The sequence below is a fragment of the Streptopelia decaocto genome (assembly GCF_964273445.1).
Source record: "Streptopelia decaocto genome assembly, chromosome: Z".
Lineage (NCBI taxonomy): Eukaryota > Metazoa > Chordata > Aves > Columbiformes > Columbidae > Streptopelia > Streptopelia decaocto.
In genome coordinates, this window is record NC_138657.1 from 61,745,413 (window position 1) to 61,760,923 (window position 15,511).

The 15,511-nt window shown below is 45.5% G+C and overlaps 2 protein-coding genes across 3 annotated transcripts in view; one reads left to right on the forward strand and one right to left on the reverse strand.

The window, feature by feature from the left end:
• Positions 1-354: 354 nt before the first annotated feature.
• On the reverse strand, positions 355-13,842 carry SKP2 (S-phase kinase associated protein 2). The gene is made up of 10 exons (XM_082075855.1): positions 13,742-13,842; positions 12,723-12,982; positions 11,804-11,915; positions 11,392-11,535; positions 10,688-10,822; positions 6,444-6,542; positions 4,767-4,894; positions 4,335-4,386; positions 3,676-3,783; positions 355-2,510 (listed from the first exon to the last, which is right to left on the reverse strand). The coding sequence occupies exons 1-10, from the start codon at positions 13,747-13,749 to the stop codon at positions 2,297-2,299; spliced, it is 1,260 nt and encodes a 419-aa protein (XP_081931981.1). The 5' UTR covers positions 13,750-13,842; the 3' UTR covers positions 355-2,296.
• Positions 13,843-14,693: 851 nt separating this feature from the next.
• LMBRD2 (LMBR1 domain containing 2) overlaps positions 14,694-15,511 on the forward strand; it is a 38,350-nt gene continuing 37,532 nt past the window's right edge. For both annotated transcript variants that reach the window (XR_014186284.1, XM_082075505.1), the window contains exon 1: positions 14,694-14,888. The gene's annotated coding sequence lies outside the window, so the exon portion shown is untranslated. The remainder of the gene's footprint in view (positions 14,889-15,511) is intronic.

The window sequence follows — 15,511 nt, forward strand, 5'->3', positions numbered from 1 at the left end:
TATATAGATAATAATGTATATAATATATATTATTATATATTATTATGCTATATTAGGTTGTTATATTACATTATGCTAACTCACACTATGGTACAGCTGCCATCATAACCAATAGACCTGCAACAGAAATGTTCGGCCCCTTCCAAAACTGAACCTGGTACTAAAGTATGGCTAAAGCCATACTACTATCCCAAAGCAGTCTATTAAATGCTAAATGTATAACACCCTGTCCTCTAAACCACCACTGTTCAGACATTGCTTGGACAAATTTATCTTTTTTTTTAAATCTCATGACACAAAAGTGGCACCAAGTCAGTAAGTGTTCTCCAATTCACAGTCACTTTGTACAATATAGCAATTCCTTGATCTTTATTAAATGCAAGAGAAGTTGTCTTGTGTTACATTGTGCAAAGGGAGAAGAAGCATTTACAATAGTGCTGCAAAGATTTTTTTTTTCTTGAAGCAATTTAAGACATAAACCTAAGGCTGCAAATTGTGAAGCAGTAGAATATCAAATATCCAGTATCCCCAAACCTCCCATCACTTCTCCACTCCATCTTTCATAAGATATGTTGTCCATTTACTCTTCTAAGGGGCAAAAGCCCATTAGCAACTCAAGTGTTACTTACATTCTGTTTAATAAAAAATGAAACAATTTAGAACAGATTAATGAGATAGTGCTGTATTTTCTACACTATAGAAAAGTGAATTCAATATAAAACTAATACTCGTACAGCTTTCCACAGTAAGTAATCTGTACAACCAGGGATTTACTCCCAAACTCTTCAGACTGTGATGGTAAACACTATAACTAGGCAACAGCTATACAGTAATGCTGTAGGGTAACCTAAAACATCTGTGATTAAATTCACCACTTGCTCACTTACTCCATTCATGGGAACAGCTGCACACTCATGCCCTATGCAGGGTGCAAGTTTTGCCCTAGGACTTATCAACTAACACACCTGCTGGAACATTCTGGGTTTATGCATTAGGGCCCAGATCAAAGTTTTATTTAAAGTCATTGCCCATCCCTTTCCTTAGCTTGGTTTTGTTTTTTTTTCATTGTTGGTTGGGGTTTATTTTGGCTTGGTTTCGTTTTGTTTTGGACAACTACTCAGCTTTCCATATGACTTCAAAAAAAAACCAAACCAACATTAAACAGTAGTGGTCAGTGTTATAGGTACAAGAAGTGAAATGATACAACAAACAAGCTATTCCAAAAGAGAAACTGATGTCAATAGCACCAAAGTGTCTCTTCCTTTCAGTGCTCTTATGCTGTGGTCCCAGGTTTTTTTTTTTTTGGTCTGAGATCTAGAAGCATTTGAGCCCTCCTGCAGTATTTCTGCCAACTCATCAGTTGCAGTTTAAAAATATTACTCTTCAAAGGAAATAAGATAATATTTTTAAGAAGTTTTATCTGCTATCAAGCTTACAGAAGCTACATAGAGGTTCTGTAATATCTGATCAGAAAACCTAGCACCACAACATGAAACAGTTGATAGCCAGCATCTACTTTTACAGATCCTTGTTCTGACTGAGGTTTTCAGATTGTATTTTGCTAACAATGAAGAATACTAAAAATAGATGTTACCTGCTAAACTTCAGTGTAGGTCCTTTATACCACATCTTAACTTGTACAGTACTGAGTTGTCTCTTATCTGCTTTTATGTAGACATCCCTTCCACAATTTACTGTTTTCAGGTTTGGTGAATTCAGACTCAGTCCTCTGTTCCTCTCCTAAACAGCAGGTAGCTTCTTATCTTACTGTACATCTTGTTCAATTAAGGATTTGAATAGGTTTAATATGATGATTAATTTTGAGTTCTGTAAACTCAGACCAAGACAATTTTTATAGAACCCTTAATAAGATATCTAGCACCCCTACAAGCCGTTTCAGGAGTTTCATTGCTGGTAAGAGTTAACCAAAAACACCTTTAAGAACACCTTGGAGCAACAAATGCCCCATCAGAACCTGCAACAGTTGCCAGAGGCTGATACTATTTAATTACCATGACTGTTTCATAATTTTATTTTTTTTAAAAAAAAGCTCTCCTGTAAAAAAAATGACTTAGAGAAAAATTCTGCAATTGCTCATAGATCATCAGATCAGGTCACCTAAAGACTTTAAGTAAAAAAATACTGTAAAAATATTTATGAAACTACATTAAGGCACTAAGAAGTTAGAATGCTTTTTACAAAAACAGTACTATGATTAAAGGTGCTCCAGCACTCTGTTTTGTAAGGAGCTTCACTACACGCAGTGTGTCCATTGCATCCAGAACATTGTACATGATCATAAGCCACTAGGATTTGTCAGCGTCAATCTGCATTTGATGCCCCAAATCTCATGGTTCTTTTTACTGCCAACAGTTGGCCTTGCAATAGTTGTAAAATGTGAACAATTGATCTTCATGTCAGGAAGTGTTTCCTTGAGAAGCTGTAGAGAGCTATCAGTCACTATTCCAAATACCTGAAGAGTCTTTAATGTTGGAATTTCACCAAGTTCTCTAGAAGGAGAAAAATAAGAAACTAATCATTAACCTGAACTTTTTTTTTCCAGTCTGTAACCAAACTACATAACTGCATTTCTACTATTTTTTTAGAAGAGAACTACTTAAGCTAAATTCCCCTTCCCACTTCTTAAAAGCACATATTTAATTGAAACTAGTTCTCCATACTGGTAATTCAGGAAACTGGCTGAATAAATTGCTTCTTGCTGTTTCTCTCAGACACAGTGAAAACAAACTGGTTCCTCCCATTCCATTTCCCTGGACTTAAATATTTATGGCAAGTGGAAGGAACTGCCTCACATGAAGCTTCAGGCTATCGTTCAGAGGACACAAGCCCCTATGTACTATCAGTCTCCAGTTTGCTGGGACATTTTGGAAAGCAGCCAGCCCTGGGTTCGTGATTGCTTCACGTTTTCCCAGTCATCATGTGAACTGTGAATCTGTAAGCAAGTAATGGACAAAATCAAAAGGCAGAGACACACAAGCTTATGACAGCACACACTGCTACAGAAAACGTTCTTCAGATTCCCATTTTGATAGTCCTGTTCCTCTCAAAACACCTTGGTGTTGATCATTTACTTAGGATTGACATCCTTGCTGAGAGGATTAAGGTGGATAGCTGCTATACTAATAAAAGGCAGGAAAAACCCACCAAGTAACTAAGCTGTGTTTCAGTAGCAACCAATAACTGACACAGCTGCAGACAAAAAGCAAAGGAATATAAAGAGATTAGCTAGTCAGCAAGTACTGTCAGCTCTGGTAACTCTTCAAAGGACTACACCTTCCTTGCATAACTGAAAGCCTAAGATTGATACCGGTCCTGGTCACTGGCAGGACTGGAACCTCCAGCTGCACCTCTCACCAATGAGCACCAGCAGTATCACGCTATTGAAGGAAGACACGGTGCACACACTGAGCAGCAAGTTCCATGGGCACAGACTGACATCATGGAAACCTCATCTCAGATACCTTTGGTTCCAGTCTGGATTCTCAAGGGTACACACTAACAGTCATTTTATCTCAGTTCCTTCTTCCTAATTCCTCATACCAGTCAGTAGTTTTTCAAAACAGTATTTGCAATTTTAAACCTAAAATAAAGCAAGCTTAAATTAGCTTACCCTCTGTATGAATAGCGAACTAAAGCCATTTAAAGATTACTTACACTAATGCAGCAGGTGATATCTGATAACATCGGCTAAGACACAGATGTTCTAGAAAGATGAGTTGATGAAAATACTGGAAGCACTTAGGCTTCAACATCACACTGTCGCTGTACATGAAAGCATATGAAATAGAGGTTTAAGTATAAAGCAGCAGTAAATTTGGTTATTTTCAAAATTCAGACTGAGAAATTTAATGAATATGAACTTCTCATGCCACGAGAAGATAATTACTTTACACACTGAGATTTCAAAATATTTTAATTGACTAGGTCAAAATCAAAATATACTTTTTTTTTTTAAACGGTTCTATGACCAAGTAAGAAATTTGTATCAGAGCTGAACTAAACCCTCTCTAGAATGCTAAGCTCATTAACTGTATGCATCTAAATATTTCATTCCACTCTACCTATTGCCTACAATCACTTGTTAGTTAACAAATCCTATATATATGTACATAATATTTACACTAAGGTAATAAATACATCTTCAAGCTAGTTACGTGCTCCAGATTAGGTCATGCCACATAGCATAAAAAGTGTTTTCTGGTTGTGCAATCCTACACAATCATAAATTACTGCTATGTAATTCCTTCACTGCAACAGAGTTTGCAATCCCCTGAACCACAGGGATTTATGACTAGCTGCACAAGTCTCCTTACCTTAGATCTAAATGGGTGAGGAAAGGACATCTTTCCACCAGTGTTTTAACGTCTGAAAAGAGGTCACATAGAGTCAGTCCATCTTTCAGTAATAAGACAAACATGCTTTATACAGCATACTCACTTCCATATACATTTGTTCATATCTTCTCTACTGGACCCCCACAATTTTGTTAAAAAGATACACATGTAAGACTTACAGTATACAGTCTGCCTACCAAGATACATTACAGGGACTTTTTTAATCCTCAGCAAAACAGATCCATTTTGTCCAAAGAACTGATCATAAAAGTCAAATGCACCAGCAACTTAATAAGTGGATAATTCAAATAATATTGATGTAGAAATCTACCAAGACAACAACCAGAAGAAAATTTATGGCCTGCTGCTTTATCCCGTACTGGGATAAAAGCTTGCCATGCTGCTATTTACCTGCCATTTGTAGATTCTGTCTGTATCCACTTAAATTTAATTGGATTACTTTTGAAGTAACATGATTGACTGCTGCTTTGACATGGGTGGCTGTGAAGTCACACCAGGACAAGTTCAACTCCTCCAACCTACACACAAATGAACAAAGTGTTGTTTGGAAGAATAACTGAAATACAGTTTGAGTCCTAATATTATCTATTACAGTTGATACTTTTAAGGCAAAAATTTTTAACATGTCTATTACCAACTTCCTGTATTCATTCCTAAAAATTTCACTACAATTAAGGACTGGAGCATGTTGCCCAGCGAGGCTGTGGAATCCGTCTTTGCAGGTTTTCAGGATCCAACAAGAAAACATCCTCATCAGCTTGGCCAGTCCTGAATTTAGGCGCTACTCTGAACAAAGGGTTAAAGTGACTTCCAAAGTGACTTCCAACTGGAATGATTCAACAAAATCTTAGGAAGTGAAATGTTTCTCTCTCAGGACTGCCAAGGGGAGACACTGTCTTTTCATCTTGCTTCTGGTGCATGACCTGAATCTGTTACTACTGAACAGATGTTCACATTGAGCAGAAAAAAGGCGATCCTTTATCAGCCTTGGTCAGATGACCAATTAATCCTAATTAGGATAAAATACTTCGTAGTTTCATATAAGCACTGGCCTTAACTCTCTGTGACCTTAACTCTCTTTTATATGCTTGACTACCTATAGCCTATCACCATTCCTGGCTAGGACAAACTGTTTTGTGCAGGTGTTGTAATCAGAGGACAAAGACAAAATGAAGAGCACAACAAGAGTATTTAGCTGGCAATCTCTGCGTAAATGAAAAAACAAACAGTTAAGTTGACACTAGCATTCCTAGGATCAGGTTTGCCATCTGCTGTTCACTGTGCACTGTACAGATTGCCATTCTCTAAAGAGCTCATGATCCAAGTAATGAGACCAAGCAATAGAAAGCGTTATCTACCCATGAGAGGCAGAGAAAGATTAGGGCTTTGTCTGTCCATTAACTTGCAACTTGATTAAAAACATGCTTTTGCAGAAGTAAAGATTAAATAGATTGTCCGGCATCTCACAGGAAGTCAGCAGAAAGATCAGGATATAAATCCCAGATTGACTGAGGCTCAGTTCAGCAACTTCCTGCCAGATGGTTTAATTATTTGAGCTGTCAATCTAATCACAGTGCTTCATGAAATAGAAGGTTACTGAAGGACTATTCTATCATGGATGGAAAGGCACAATGTTTTCTGCCATTCATGCTGTACTCTGCAAAAGGAGCTCTGGGATTCCACTTTTCAGTTTCAAAAAAAACCACCATACTTTCACTTCATGAGGACCACATACTGCTTTCATGAAGAAAATCAAATTTACATTATAATCAAAGGAACGTAAATGGGATTTACTCACTAACAAGACTTCCTTTAAGGATGATTAAAGAAACTCATGAAAAACTACTGGAGTACGTTTTTCCTATTAAAGAAGAAAATAGCTTGATAGGGAGAAACTACCGGACTGTTCAGCTAACAATCAACTGTTAGACATCTAGGAACACAAACAGGCTCATAAAAATGATAGTAAAGACAAGTACAATTGAGATGTCTATGGAAAAAATAAAAAGTATCATTTTTCTCAGAAATGGAACTAAGTAGGAATGGCAAAAACTATTTTTATCTTACATAGAACAGCTGCTCAACATCAGCTCCAATGCTTCTGCAGAAAACCCTGAGCACCCACAGAGATTCAGTCGGATCAAACTGGGATTCTTAGCAATACTCCTGTAGAGAAGAAAAATAAAAAAGGTCTGATAAAATTTAAATGTTGGAACATTGCTTGCATTACTAGGATGTGTGATTAAAAGCCAAGACCCCAGCACATAATTATTTGTTAAACAGGCCCCACTGCATCTTTAGCAAACTGACCAGCCTAAGATTCGCTAAGGATCTCAGCTCTGTACTTGCTGCATCACAGTAAAACTTTGAAAGGGATACTTACCTGACACTCCTGAAAAGTTTGCATATTTATAAACTACTAAGTTTAAAAGGAAACAATTTATTTTCATCTTCTCCTATTACATGCCGTTAAACACATACCACAGAATAATAGAATAGTTTGGGTTGGAAGGGACCCTAAAAATTATCTAGTTCCAAACGCCCTGCCATGGGCAGAGTCACCTTCCACTAGACCAGGTTGCTCAAAACCCATCCAAACTGACCTTGAACACTTCCAGGGATGGGACATCCACCGTTTCTCTGTGCCAGTGCCTCCCCACCCTCATGATGAAGAATTTCTTCCTCATATCTAATCTAGATCTCCCCTCTTTCAGTTTAAAGCCATTACCCCTTGTCCTATCACTACATGCCCTTTTAAAAAGTCCCTCTCCAGCTTTCTTGTATGGCCTCCTTAGGTGCTTGAAGGCAGATATAAGGTCTCCCTGGAGCCTTCCCTTCTCCAGACTGAACAATCCCAACTCTCTCAGCCTGTCCTCACTGCAGAGCTGTTCCAGCCCTCTGATAATTTTCACAGCCCTCCTCCGGACACGCTCCAACAGGTCCACATGCCTCTTATGTTGGGAGTCCCAGAGCTGAATGCAGTATTGGTGGGGTCTCACCAGAGTGGAGTAGATGAGGAGAACCATGGCTTATTAGAGGTGACTGTAACTCTACAAAAGATAAAGTAATCACCCCATTTCTGAAGTCACACTTCTGCAAGATGGAGGTTATTCCAGAACAAAACATGCAATGGGATGAGACTGCAAGCACAGAGGGGTGAGGTGAATCAGGCTCTAAATTGATAAGCTTGCGGGGCGGGGTCCAAAGTGGTGATGCTCACGCAATCATGTCCAACTAGGGAACATGCCAGACCAATCAGAGTAGCAACAAACATTCCTTAGCTGCTTCCAAAGATGAGAACCAGAGGGCCAACCACCTCAAGGGTACGCACAGCTGCAGATCTTTCTGTACCCCTGATGAGGAACCCGCATGCTTGAGTACTTAACTGAAGTGTCTGTACACCAACACGTGTAGCATGGGGAATAAATAGCAAGAATTTGAGATCTATGCATGTTCACAGGACCACGACCTCATTGCTATTATGGAGACGTGGTGGGACAGTTGACAATTGGAATGCTGCTATGGAGGGCTATGTACTTTTCAGGAAAGGCAGGCCAGCCAGGCAAGGTGGAGGAGTTGCACTTCATGTGAGAGAGCAACTTGAATGTCTTGAACTCTGCCTGGGTAGGGGGACAACAAGTGAGTTGAATCTTTATGGGTAAAAATGAAGGGACAAGCTAACAAGAGGGACACTTTTGTGGGAGTTTACTACAGGCCACCAGATCAGGAGGAGGAAGCTGTTGAGGCTTTCTACAGACAGCTGGAAGTAACATCACAATCACATGCCCTGGTTCTCATGGGAGACTTCAATCACCCTGGCATCTGCTGGGTGGGTAACACAGCTAAGCACACACAGTCCAGGAGGCTCCTACAGATCATTGGCGACAACTTTTTGACACAGATGGTGGTGAAGCCGATGAGGAGAAGCATACTGCTAGACCTTGTCCTAACAAACCAAGAATAATTAGTTGGAGATGTCAAAATGGGGGGCAGCCTTGGCTGCAGTGACCATGAGATGGTGAAATTCAGGATCCTGTGTGGAGGAAGCATGACAATAATTAGGACTAAAACCATGGACTTCAGCAGGGCAAACTTTGGCCTCTTCAGGGTTCTGCTTAGAAGAATCCTATGGGTTTGGGCTCTAGAAGGTAGGGGGGTCTGAGAGAGCTGGCTAATATTCAAATATCACTTCATCCAAGCTCAAGACTGATGCATTCCTATAAACAAGAAATCAAGTAAAGAGAGTAAGAGGCCAGCATGGATGAGTAAGGAGCTCCTGTCAAAACTCAGGGGGAAGAAGGATGTTTATGGAATGTGGAAAAAGGGACAGACCACCTGGAAAGAATACAAGGAGACTATTAGAGTGTGCAGGGATGCAGTGATGAAGCCCAGGCTTCACTTGGAATTAAACCTCGCCAGGGATGTCAAAGACAACAAGAAGGGCTTCTTCAAGTACATCAGCAGCGAAAGGAAGGTTAGAGAAAATGTAGGTCCACTGCTGAATGAGGAGGGTGCCCTGGTGACAGACAATACAGAGAAGACAGAGTTACTGAATGCCTTCTTTGCTTCCATCTTTACTGCTAAAACTGACCCTCAGGAATCCCAGACCCTAGAGATAGAAGAGGAAGTCTGGCAAAAGGTTCCCTTGCTTGAGGAGAAGCAGGTTAGAGATCATTTACACAAACCGGACATGCACAAACCTATGGGCCCTGATGGGATGCACCAAAGAGTGTGGAGAGAGTTGGCAGATGTTATTGCTAAGTCACACTCCATCGTCTTTGAAAGGTCTTGGAGAGCAGGAGAGGTGCCTGAGGACTGGAGGAAAGGCAACGTCACTCTAGTCACGTCAGTGTAAAGGTCATGGAATAGCTCATTCTGGACGTCATCTCCAAGCATGTGGAGGAAAAGAAGTATCAGGAGTAGTCAGCATGGGTTCATCAAAGAGAAATCATGTTTGACCAATCTGATAGCCTTCTGTGATGGTATGACTGGCTGATACACAATGGAAGAGTAGTGGATATTGCCTACCTTGACTTCAGAATGGCTTTTTACACCATCTCTCACAACCTCCCCAGGCTGGATGAGTGCACAGTGAGATGGATCATGAACTGGCTGGATGGCAGAGCTCAGAGGGTTGTGATCAATGGAACAAAGTCTGTTTGGAGACCTGTAGTTAGTGGGGTTCCCCAGGGGTCAGTACTCGGTCCAGTCCTGTTCAACCTGTTCATCAATGACCTGGATGAAGAAACTGAGTGCACCCTTAGCAAGATTGCTGATGACACCAACCTGGGAGGAAGGACTGACACACCAGAAGGCTGTGCTGCCACCCAGAGAGACCTGGACAGGCTGGAGGACTGGCCAAGGAAGAACCTGATGAAGTTCAACAAAGGCAAGTGCAGGGTCCTGCACCTGGAGAGGAATAACCCCAGGCACCAGTACAGGTTAGGAGTGGACCTGCTGGAAATCAGCACTGCAGAGAAGGACTTGGGAGTTATGTTGGACAACAGGTTGACCGTGAGTCAACAATGTGTCCCTGTGGCCAAGAAGGCCATTGGTATCCTAGGGTGCATTAGCAAAAGTGTGACCAGCAGGTTGAGGGAGGTTGTCCTCCCCCTCTACTCTGCCCTGGTGACGGTGCATCTGGAGTTCTGTGTCCAGTTCTGGGCTCCCCAGTTTAAGAAGGACAAGGAATTACTGGAGGGAGTCCAGCAGTGGGCTATGAAGATGATTAGGGGCATACAGCACCCCTCTGATGAGGAGAGACTGAAAGAGCTGGGTCTGTTCAGCCAGTTTAACCAAACAACAGTTCATCTGCTTGACAGAATCTAATTTTCCAAACACTCAGTGTTCAACAAAGAAGTGAGAAACCACACAGAAGCAAAACAAGCATCTGATGGGAGGGCTGCTGAGACCCTTTAAAATAAAAAGTAACCTGTAACCCAAACACAAAGTTCTCTTTGGAGAACAGAAAATGGAAAATAAAAGTAGATCTGCTGTACACATTGGCTGTGGGAACAGCCAATGGACACATAAATCCTAGAGAGATGTGCAAGTTCTCAGGCTCCCACTACTTCAGGGAATTAAAAAAAGCCACCAAGAAACACTCTTCCAGAGGAGTGTTTCCTCCTCGTCTCTTGGAGGACAGAGAGGAAAGAGGCCACTCACTCAGCCTGCCAGCTAGCTCTGTGGGGTGCCATTTCAAAAGACTACCACAATAAGAAACTCTCAACTGCATTTGTTTGCCAGCCTTGCACAAAATGATAGCACCAAACAAGAGGTATTTACTGAATATTCCCAAACATGACACTCACTTGATGATGTCATCAGAAAGCACTAGTCCCTCCAAGCTGAGGTTCTGCAGCCTTTCACACCGACAAAGAATACTCTGGAGATCTGCAACAGACACTGTGCAGTTTGACAAATCCATATGTTGAACTTTGAGAGGTCTAAAAAAAGGAGAAAGACAAGTTACTGAAATTGCATTCAAACACACTCCACAAATTCCCCATACCACAAATACTACACTAAAACAATGCAAAGTTTGAAGAAAAAAATTATACTGTTGTATTCAGCTGCACACTGGACATACTACTAAGCTCACTGGACCTACTGCTAAGCTACCAGCCAAAACTGCAGAACCTCTATCTTCAAGAAATTTTCAAGATTCATCATAACAGCTGAAAATATATCCTGCTGGAGTTACAGAATTCTGTTGAGTTTCCCATATTAAAATGCTGGAGATGTTGGCAATTCATGGTTCTACGAGATATAAATTGCAAGTGGATAATAGTTCTTGATATTTTCAAAAATGGCATTAAATTGGTTTTAAATAACTGACATGGGTGAATGCAGTTCCTCTTACTTGAAGACCCGCCTAACCACTGATCAGCTGTTCCACACTCCAGAGACAGCACAAATGCTACTACTGGTGGAGACCTTGAAACCAAAGATCAAGAGAAACTGTGAATACTTGAGATGTAGTTTCAGGATCCAGAACACACAGAAAAAGCCTTACTTGCTCGTTTTAAACAATGGATTCCACAAACATGATCTTGGGCAACGGAACACAGTAACACCTGCAGGCAGCAACCGTCCAATCACTCCTGGCAGCAGATTTCTACCAGTCAGATCAAGAGTCTGCCACAGAGATTCATCAAACCTAAGGCACAGAATTTTACTTGTTAGTGAGTTATTAAGGGCCAGAACTATGAGTACAACCACAGTGTCACTAAAGACTGAGAGGAGGGAAGCCATTTAATAGAACTTTCTAATGTTAAAATGCGAGCCGCATTTGATTATACATACATTTAACCCACATAGAGCACAGACTGAATTACACAGGAATAAACAAGGTGAGAACCAGACCATTTAACAGTCTATTGAAGCAAAGGTTTTCTTATTGCTAAATGATGAGAAGTAATACTTACGAAAGATGATGCCATCTCTTGCAAATCTGGGAAACTTTCAACAAATCATATAGGGGTAAATAAGCAAAGATTGCCAAAAGCAATTCATCTGGAAGTGCATCCCAAGAAACACCTTTAAGGAAAGAGGAAACATGTTCTAATTAAAGCTGATCAAATGCCTTGTTTGGCTTGGTTGCTAAAAACACCTCTAGTCTCTGAAGGCTACACTGTCAGCCCACTACTCATCCCCCTTTCAGTTCTTCATTGTAGGCTGAAGATGTTACGGCAATCTTTGCCTTCTTATGTCTGGCAAATGCCAAGCTTTTTCCTTAAAACACGCATGCTAAATATGACCCCCCAAGAATTATCTGATCTGAAAGGACGTGGTGTGATCTCAACTTCTCAAGAGCAGATAAAAGGCTCCAGAAGGTGTTACCATTCACATGGGGATTTCTGGGTGGATTATATTGGGGATGGCAGTGCCAATAATCTATATTCATCTGGCAGCTGCAGCCACATTTTGTGAAGAGCCTGGCCCTGCTTGGTATGTGAACATCTCCTGGAATGGGCCCTCTGGGCAGAACAACAGATGCAGCTCAAGGCCATGCTGGACCAAGGTGCCACAAAACCCCCCAGCAGCAAGGACTGACACAGGGACATGCAGCACAATCCCCAGCCATACACAGGCGGGCTGGCAGGGCCCAGCAGGAGACAACCATGGCTGACATGGGTCACAGTTCTGGAGCCAGACACACCACCTCTGCTTAAAGGCTTGTATAAAACAGGACTTAACGGCCCAAGCCGGAAAGTGACCAGATTTAGAAGTCATATTCTTCTGGGAGAGAGCAAAAAAGGCAAAGAATATAGTACTAATGACTTGTGATGCCCACTTTCCATCTCTACTGAAGAGCCAATGAAACCTGGACCAGGATGATGGTACCTGACTCTGGCTCTCGGAGCAGCCGAGGCCGGCGCACAATGACAAAGTCTCTTTCCTTCTCCTTCACCTTCTGCCGTTTCTGAGGAGGACAGGATGACACCAGCAGGTCCTGCGGCGTGTTTTCATTGCCCAGCTTGTCCTTCTTAAGGACAGACACTCCCATGCCAGAGAGAAACTCCGAGGTCTTGCTAGAGTCCCAGTCCCAGGTGAAGCTGGTGGAAACATTGCTGCTGGAGGATGGGATCTCCTGGAGGTGTTTTCTGAGGACACATCAAAACACACCAGATCTTAAGGTACCCAGACTGACACCGACCACAGGATGGGGCTCCCTGTACTGCAGCATTTGACAGTCACACGTAACCCACATCCCGCGCAGGGCAGTAACTCCAGCTAAAGCTGTGGGTGCTTGGCGCACATGGAGCGGCCACAGCGGAGGCGTTTGCCCGACCGGGCGGCTTCACGCCAGCAACCGCCCGAGGATGGGGCGGCGAGGCGAGCAGGGGGCTGACGAAAGAAGCCGATTGCGGCGGCGCAGGCCGCGCAGCGCCGGGGATCCGAACGCGGCCCCGGCACCAGCCGCCGGAGAGGGGCGGGAAGGGGCGGACGGCGGGAAGGCGCGGGGCGGCCGTTGGGCGCCAGCAGCAAGGCCCTGGGCGCGCAGCGGGGGCGCCGCCGCCGGCGGGATGCCCGGGGGCCGGTTCCTGCTCCCCCCGCCGCGGGACCCCGCGCACGCTGTGCCTCCCGCCCCGGCCTTGGGCGCGCAAGTCCCCGCTGCCAGGCACCTCGGGGGATCCACGCACGCACCCCCGCCCCGAACACCTGGGGGCCCTCAAGAACCCACGCGTGCTTCTCCGGGACCCGTGCGCGCTCCCGGATTCCCACGCACACCCCCGGGCAGAGGGGGAAACCGCGCACGCCTCCGCGAGAGCTCGCGCACAGCCCGGGCACCACGCGGTTCTCCCCCGCCCCGCCAGCGAGGATGGCGTTGCGGGCGGGAGGCGCTGCCCCTCTCCCCGTACCTGTGCATGGCGGCGGATGCCCCGGAGGCGGCTCCGTGCGGCCCCGCGCTCTGCAGCTCCGCGCCGTCCCGCCGCGCGCGCGGGGCAGCCCCAGCCGGCCGGAAGCCAGTCGGCGCCCGCCGCACAGACTGCCGGGAGTTGTAGTTCGCCGCGCGCACGCCTTCACGGAATCCCAAAATGTCAGGGATTGGGACGGACCTCAAAGATCATCCAGTCCAATCCCCAGCCGGAGCAGGAACACCCAGATGAGGTTACACAGGAAGGTGTCCAGGCGGGTTTTGAATGTCTCCAGAGAAGGAGACTCCACAACCCCCCTGGGCAGCCTGTTCCAGTGCTCTGGCACCCTCACTGTGAAGTTTCTTCTCAAATTTAAGTGGAACCTCTTGTGTCCCAGTTTGAACCCATTACCCCTTGTCCTATCATTGGTTATCACCGAGAAGAGCCTGGCTCCATCCTCGTGACACTCACCCTTTATATATTTATAAACATTAATGAGGTCACCCCTCAGTCTCCTCTTCTCCAGCTCCCTCAGCCTTTCTTCATAAGGGAGGTGCTCCACTCCCTTCATCATCTTCATTGCCCTACGCTGGACTCTCTCCAGCAGTTCCCTGTCCTTCTGGAACTGAGGGGCCCAGAACCGGACACAGTATTCCAAATGCGGTCTCACCAGGGCAGAGTAGGCGGGGAGGAGAACCTCTCTGGACCTACTAACCACCCCCCTTCTAATACACCCCAGGATGCCATCGGTCTTCCTGGCCACAAGGGCACAGTGCTGGCTCATGGTCATCCTGCTGTCCACCGGGACCCGCAGGTCCCTTTCCCCTACGCCGCCCTCCACTACGTCGTTCCCCACCTTGTACCGGAACCCGGGGCCAGGGTTCCTCCGCGCGGAGGGGCCGTACCCACAGTGCCTTGCGCCGCCTCCGGGGCGGGGCCATGCGACGTCAGCGCCGTGGGGGCTGGCGGGCGGGTGTCGAGGGGCAAATGTCGGCGGCGGCCCCGCTCGGCCTGACGCGGAAGGAGGCGGGCGCGGCCGCCGATTTGTGCGTGGCGATCTGAGACCTCGTGCGGAGGCCGGCGGCAGCGGGGATGGAGCGCGGCGGTGACCCGCGAGGGACCGGCTGCTGAGCGGGGGCTTCTGCCTGCGGTGAGGGAGCGGGGCGGCCCAGCGCGCCGGCGGGCGAGGGCGCGGGCCCTGCGGCGGGAGAGCCGGGCCGCGGTGGAGCCGCAGCGCCGAGTCACGGCGGGGTGAGGGCGGCGGCCTGTGCCGGAGCAGGCCTGGCCGGGCGGGTGCAGCCGTGGCCCGGGTCGCGAGTGGGGCAGCCCGGGGGCGTCCCGGTTCCCTCTTGAGGAGGCGGTGAGGAGGGCTGGGCTGGGGCAGGGTCTGCGGGAGGCCAGGGGAACGGCAGGAATCGGCGTCTTCATGTTTGTGCTCATAGCCGCTAATTTTTTCCGTCCTTCGGGGACTCCAAGCACGTACGTTTGGGACATGCAGGTTGGTGTTGGTTAAGCGTCCATAGACCTTGATTCTGAGCCCCTTACAGGGAAGTGGATGTGCAGAGGTCAGCCTCACCCGCTTTAGTTTGCAGTGGCAGTGTCTGGTTTGGAAGACCAGAATCGCACTCACAGTGACATTTTACCGTCGAAGGTTTTCTTGCGTTTTGGAAACGCCTTCACTGTGAAGGCCTGAAATTGAGAGACTGCCACTGTATTCTGGTCCTGTCTCTAAGCATGGTAGTTTAAAGTCTGCGGTTTGTTTGTACCATGTTT

Coding starts and splice junctions, on each gene's coding strand:
- SKP2 (XM_082075855.1), bottom strand. Junction 11,916..12,722: donor GCTCCGAGAGCCAGAGTCAG/GTACCATCATCC, acceptor CTTTCCTTAAAG/GTGTTTCTTGGGATGCACTT. Junction 6,543..10,687: donor CTTTCTGATGACATCATCAA/GTGAGTGTCATG, acceptor TCTTCTCTACAG/GAGTATTGCTAAGAATCCCA.